Below are 7,170 nucleotides of genomic sequence, written 5' to 3'. Positions count from 1 at the left end.
AGAAAGATTCCATTCTCTTGACCTATGACTTAGGGTTAGCCTCTGCCAACAGCAATATCATCTTCATTTGAATCATACTTTAGCCAGTGTAACTTACTCAGTCACAAAAGAGACAATAAGTGGGTTAGATTCTATAAGGGGCACTGATCTTGGCATCATGCAACTGTGAGCTGAACTCCCAGATCTGGTGGAGTCTTGAACAAATTCTTTCCCCTTTTTAGGTTTTGCTGCCCTATCTGTAAAACAAGGGAACTGAATCTGGCTATCTATGAGTTCTTTTCCAGCTCTGACACTTTAGGATTTCAAAGTAGCTTTAGATGCCAGGATGTATAAGGGAGATTTAGATGCCAGGACGTATAATGCTCAATGAAACATTTAAAGCATAAGATACAAACCAACAGGCCACTCTGGATCTCAGGGAAGCAAGGAAGAATTCTGACATCATAGCTTCTCCCAGACTTGCAAAGAAGGCTTCACAACAGAATGTGTATAGGGGAGGGGTTTTATACGATAAGGACCTGAATATACTAGGGGAGGTGGGAGAATATAAACATTAACACTGACCTAGGAAGGTTTAGAAAATACTTCTTAAAAGCAATACTATTAAGTTAGGTACTATTATCATGCCCATTTCTCAAATGAGAGAAATGCAGGAGGGTAAACTTTCCCAAGACACACAATTAGTGAGTAGTAAGACTGAAACTCCAGGCCAGGTCTTCTAAGGAGCTAGAAGACCAGGTACCAGAACACTAGAAGCCACAGCTCTGCATGGCTACCTGGAACCAAGAAAAAGGTGATTGTGTTTTATTTTTTCAATTTAAACTGAAAGTTACCCAATAAGGAAAACAGAAAAGCTCAAAGTGAACAGATAAATGAGAATGGAAATTAATTGGACCAAAAACTAATTTTAGAAGCATCATTTAAAAACAACTGAATCAATTACAAAAGGATCTTTAAAAAAAAATCAAAAGAAGTGGATGAGACTTAGGCTACAAAGGAAGCACTCAGGTGAAACTTGAAAGCAAACTGTCCAAACCCATTATGGAGCCTTTACTGGAGACAAAATGAAGAAATGATATCCTCAAGTCACCCTTTGAAGCCGACAGGTCAAGAGAACAAAACTAAATGGTGGCAAATACAAAGGCTGGTCTGGACTTTATCAACAAATCCAAGCCCAGAGAAACCAGGGCAGCCTGAATGACATTCATCTTACACACTGTAAGGAATGACACTGCAACCACAGGCCCAGCAACCTGGCAAGAGCCCTAAAGAGCTGCAAGGGACATAGCCCACCACAAGGTCTCCGACAGGTTCCCACAGAATGCAGGCAGAGGGTCCCACCTGCACACCAGGTAATTGGGGAGAGGTCAAACAGCATAGAAAATCTCACCCGGTCTTGGTACATCCCAGATGCTCGTTAAATGTCACCTTTTCTTATTATATGGTCACTGGACATTTAATCTACTAAAGAGTGGTATTTACTGACCAAGTCACTATGTTCCAAGAATTCAGCCAGGTGTTTTACATTATCTATTTTAAACACTGCGAACAGATACTATTATCCCCATTTTACAAATAAGGAAAGCAGGACTCAAAGCTTAAATGATTCTTTCAAGGTTATAGCTAGTTAATATTAGAGCTAGTTTATTCATAATAATCTTGGGGATAGTGGTGGAGATGATGGTAGATACAAATTTACATATGGATAAAAAAATCACTATAGATGATCTACTTAAGTTTTTTAAGTCTTAATAAGAACCTATAACAACACCCAGTTTTAAAAGCTATGTCAGGGGACTTCCCTGGAGGCCCACTGGGTAAGACTCTGTGCTTCTATAATAAAGGGAGCATGGGTTCAATTCCTGGTTGGGCGAACTATGATCCCACATGGCCAAAAAATTGAAAATTTTTTAAAAACTAAAAACCGTATCACTTCAGCATTAGGTAAAATTTTCTTGTATCATGGGCAAAAAGTTTGTGACTTTATAATGGGGAAACCAAAGAAAATATGTGTACTTTTCCTAGACTTCACCTCTCCTTCTCCACAGGGATTGTTTCCTAGACTCACAGTTTACAAATAACTCATCCAGAGGAGGAGTAGAGCGGCACCTCCCAGATGGTAGGCAACACAGAGCTCTTCTAAGAAGACCAATGCCAAGCCAACAAGGACAAACTAATCTAAATGGTGGCCAGTGGCAGATGGGCACCACTGAAGGAAACATAACCTGTTTTGCTATAGCATCATCATTGCATTCCTGAAGAACTTTTGCTCTATACAATCAAAAAAGTCAGAGACTGTTGTTTCAATTGGAAAACAAGGAGTTAAGGTGAAAAGGTTTCCACTTACAACAAGGTTATTTTTCCTGCTGGAATTTTAGTTAAAAAAAAAAAAAAAAAAAGCAGTACTAACAGTTGTCAGTACATTTTATTATTGTGAACAGTAATAACAAAATGGCTGACAGACACAAACCAAAGAGTTTTCTTGCTTATTCTTTAATGCAGACATTCAAAGGCTTAGTCCCTTCCATGAACTTCAGCTTTAGGCTTACACTTTTCGTTCAATAGTTCAATACCAGTGCTAGAACATGGTCTTATATAAAGCAGCTGTGTCTACCTCTAAACTCACAAGCCTAACTGCTGATTATGGGATAACTTATAGTGGTCAACACAACACAAATTAATAACATTCACACTCAATTGATAACATGAAAATCCACGGTGTAGGGAAAATGTCTGTAGAAGCTACTCAATGAAGGCAAAGGAACACTTAACTACTCACAAGGACGAGAGGCTCCAAGTTTGCTAAAATTCAGAAAAGGAACCTAAGGTTCCCTGGAGATAATGTACGGCCACAAGCAGAGTATAAGAGAGTGTGGGGCATCATCAGAATGGAAACAGAGGGAGTCCCCTGGCAGTCCAGTGTTTGGGACTCAGCACTTTCCATGCCATGGCCCAGGTGCAACCCCTGGTTGGCTTAAGATTCTGCAAGCCATGTGGCGCAGACAAAAAAGAGAAAGAGACAATATCAGACTCAAGAAAGGTAAAAATGACTCAACTTAAAAGTTTTCCCAAGAGAAGAAAACCGGAGAACAAGAGGTTGGATTCCCCAAGCCTTACCACTACAGCAATGGAGGTATTAGCTGAAGGGGGAAAAAAAATTACTTACAGGATCCAGACCTTCTTTCTCTAGTTTGGCTTTCTCCAGGTAGTAACTCCTCTCAGCCACACTGAGAAGCCTCCAACTCTCACTAATCTTCTTATTGATCTCAGACTGAGGGAGGTGGGGGAGCTCCTGCTGCACTTTCAGGTAGATGTCGTAATAGTAGAGAAGGTAAGCAGACCTGAGGAAGCAAGGACTTCATGAGGTTTCCCCTCCCTCAACCAGTAAATTCTATAATATTTGAGTAGTGAAGAGTTAAATACAAAACCCAGCTTTTCATTTCAAAAGCATTTCTGTAAACAGAGACTGAAACAAAGAAGCATTTAAATAATATCCCCAGAGGGTAAACGACAGGAGGTTTCTCCCTCCAGAAACCTGGAAGCAAAGGCTTATCTGGTTTACTTCACCACCACCACTTTTTCTGAAGGGATGGCTGACTCTAAATCCCAATATGGGCAAAAAACAGATACAAATGTTCTGTCATTCCACTTTTAGGAAAAGGTTAGAGGACTGATTACCACTCACATCCTCCTCATCTACATAGCCTTTGGTCATCTCTCTGGTAAACAACACCTAGCCGAGGCCAAGAGGGAAGCAAGCAGACCTGTCGAAGTGACCCAGAGCTGGGAGCCTCGGCAAGAAGTCTGGGGAGTTCACAGTTAAGAAGGAGATTAGAGCTACAATCTGGATATTCTTTATAGGTATCATTGGTGCTACTTATAATTCCATATTTTTATTGATGCCCTAATAGACAACAGAAGTATTAATAATGCAGGATGTGGTTCTCTTGTACAGAGTTTTCCACCATTTGTATGCCTATTTCCTGCTACAGCCTAGAAACAGGACCAAAATTTGGAAAGGAATGACAACTGCTGACATCAACTGGCCACTTCCTACTCCCCAACTCCCTCTCCCCCCAACCCCACTACCTCTATCAGGAGACTTCAAGAACTGACATGGCATTCTCAATGAATCTGGACACAGTCTAAAGTCTTCTTGTTCAACAGAGATCTCCAAGCAGATTCTGTTTATAAATGCCAGCTACCAAAATGTGTTGGCTAACCTGGGTTTCTTGGCCTTTTCTCCATGGATTTTATACTTCTTTTTCTTCTTGGGTGGCCCAGGGGAGGTGTAACAGTAGGCTTCCTCAATTTCCTCCATCACGACAGTTACCTCAGTACCATCATACGATGCATCCATGGCTAGAGGAAAGTCAAACACAAACAAGTGTCAAGAATCTACCTGAAAGAGGACAGCAGCCTCCCAATCCAATGATCCCTTATCTCTGCCAGGGCTTTAAGACTCAGTCATTTCCCAAACTCAGCAGATGTATCTTAAGCACCACCTGGGGACTTACTAAATATACAGATTTTAGGATTCCACCTCAGCCTTCTAATCAGAATCTCTAAAGGGTATGGCAATCTGCATCCTTAACAAGATTTCTGTGCCATGTGCTTAGTTGTTCAGGCATGTCTGACTCTTTTTGACCCTTTGGGCTGTAGCCTACCAGGCTCCTCTGTCCATGGGATTTTTTCAGGCAACAATATTGGAGTGGGTTGCCATTTTCCTCCTCCAGGGGATCTTCCTGACCCAGGAATTAAATGCTCGTCTTCTGTGTCTCCTGCACTGCAGGCAGATTCTTAACCTGCTGAGCCATTGGGGAAGCCCTTCATGCTGGAGCTCCAATACTCTGGCCACCTGATGCAAAGAGCCGACTCACTGGAAAAGACCTGATGCTGGGAAAGACTGAGGGCAGGAGAAGGGGGCAACAGAGGATGAGATGGTTGGATGGCCTCACCAACTCAATGGACATGAGTCTGAGCAAACTCCAGGAGACAGTGAAGGACAGGAAAGCCTGGTGTGCTACAGTCCATGGGATCACAAAGAGTCGGACATAACTCAGTGACTGAACAACAACATCCTTAACAAGCGCCCCAGGTGATTCCTCTGACGAGGCAAATCTGGGATCACTAGCTTAGCCCTTTCACTTATATTCACTCATGAGACACTTAGTAATCCTTCAACTCAAAGATTTATTAGCCCCATGTTGTAAGAATTCCATATGTTAACAGGTGAATACTTGGCCAGGAGTCAGTTCTGGACGCTCCCTCATGTTTCATGCCTTAAGTAAAATGCTTCATTGATTTTCATTCATTCAAACGTGTAATAAGTGCCAATACGTAAGAAGTTTCTTTACACTCTGCCAACTTGTGTGACTTTGGACAGGTCCTTAAGCTTCTTTAGGTTCAATTCTCTCTTTTTAAACAGTAAGAAGCAATGTCTCTCCCACCTTACCACAGATTTATAGTGATAAGGCTCAAGGAACAGTCAGGTGCTATACAAAAAGGGTTCATTATTAAAGATGAATAGTCTGTGACTGAGATGCTTAATGACCTCCCCAAAGAGACACTACACCCAGGGACTTGAAAAGCAGATTTTTTTTTTAAACTCAAAAATTCAACTGTGAGCCTTCTTCCATTATACTACACTGCTCCCATCTCCATTAGCAACATTCTAAATCAGCACTGTTCTATTAACATTTTGAAATGACTGAAATGTTCTTCATCTGTGCTCCTCCAATATGGTAGCTACTTATAGCTACTGAGCACCTGAAATATGGATTGTGTGACTGAAGAACTTGAATTGATTTCATTTTGTTTAATTGTAATTAGTTCAAATAGCCACATATGGTTAGTGACTAAGGTAATGAACCACTCAGGTGTAAACAGTAATCTGACAGACAGACATTAACTTCCCAGAACTGGTCTAAGAAACAGATAATCTACTAATAGCCTTTCCTAGGGAAAGGAAGGCATTACAAAAAAATTCAATGACTAGTTCAAGAAGAGTTAGTTTATTTGTGGCCACATTCGAAATTGGAGTTTTACCCACACTCAATCCTTGGATGCAGAAAGGTTCCCAGAAACTTCATTTTACAAGAAATAATATAGTTGCTCTGGAAAATCTGTGAGAAGATAATTTAGGATTCTGGGAAGAAGGAGCTATGTAAGTAAACACAGAACTGATATGTGTATTACAAGGTCCACTCACATCTCAATTTAGAACTCACTCCACAAATGATGAAGTATCTGATAAGTTATAATGAGAAAAAGAGCACTGCATGTTGAGTCAGGAGACCTGGATCCAAGTCTAAATTCTAACCATGCGATCTCAGGCAAGTCTATTCCCACCCTAAAATTCTGTTGTTCCTCAGGTGAGACTGAAGAGGCTGAAATCTGTGGCTCCTAACTTTGAAAGGCAAGAATACCTTTGAGAATCCTATGAAAGTGGAAATACCCTCTCCCAGAAAATGTAGATAAGTATTTCACTTTTAATTTTTAAAGATATACCAAAGGCTAAGAACACACTATTCCTAAAGTTCTTTCTACTTCTGTACCACCTCTAAATAATTTCCCTTACCACTAGAAAACATAACAACCCACCCCCCGCCTCAAAAAAACCCCCAGCCTTCTGTTACAGCACAACTCTGGAGGAGAACATAACCCACATTCGGCTGGGTCAGAAACAGGCCAGTGCCTTCATTGGGTAAGGGACCCGAGGGTTCAAATCAAGGCTATGTGAGGATGTGCTTTTTTTTGCCTTCAATAATTGACTCCTCAGCCTTTGAGTCTCACAGAGAAAAGCAATAATTGCAGGAGAGCTTCTGTAAAGAATGACATACAGGGTTTTAGCACGCAGAGCAAAACAAGTTAAAAAACAAAAGTCATACAAACACATTGAGGGTTAGAGGCAGGAAGAGACTACCCTGGGTTTTGGCTTGTTTGACTAGCCTGGCTTAAGCCTGGGTTCAAGAGTTGTTTTCAGATCCTAGTCCCCAATACAGCAATGCAAAAAAAAAAAAAAAAAAAGCCAAGATAATATAAAGGGTAAAACCAAGGGCTCTGGAGGGCAGAGGATCAGGGTACTAATTTAATTCACGCATTTTAACAGCAAGCGCACAAAGTTCTATGACCTTGAGCAATCTACTCTCACTCTCGAAGCCTCAGTTT

At 41.0% G+C, this 7,170-nt stretch overlaps 1 protein-coding gene across 4 annotated transcripts in view; it reads right to left on the bottom strand.

Moving 5' to 3' along the window:
* HMGXB3 (HMG box domain containing 3) overlaps positions 1-7,170 on the bottom strand; it is a 62,011-nt gene that overhangs the window by 54,141 nt on the left and 700 nt on the right. For 3 of the 4 annotated variants that reach the window (XM_010850557.1, XM_010850554.1, XM_010850556.1), the window contains exons 2-3: positions 4,224-4,362; positions 3,167-3,341 (exon numbers count right to left, since the gene is read on the bottom strand). In XM_010850557.1, the coding sequence (XP_010848859.1) occupies positions 3,167-3,341; positions 4,224-4,360 (312 nt within the window). In that variant the 5' untranslated portion in view covers positions 4,361-4,362. Of the gene's footprint in view, positions 1-3,166; positions 3,342-4,223; positions 4,363-4,667; positions 4,697-7,170 lie in introns of those variants that run through there. The other variant, XM_010850553.1, reaches the window with a different exon arrangement.

The sequence above is a fragment of the Bison bison genome, unplaced genomic scaffold, assembly GCF_000754665.1.
Source record: "Bison bison bison isolate TAMUID 2011002044 unplaced genomic scaffold, Bison_UMD1.0 scf7180017864291, whole genome shotgun sequence".
In the NCBI taxonomy this organism is placed as follows: domain Eukaryota; kingdom Metazoa; phylum Chordata; class Mammalia; order Artiodactyla; family Bovidae; genus Bison; species Bison bison.
Note: the sequence above shows the minus strand (reverse complement) of the source record. Positions and strands in the feature narration are given on the sequence as shown.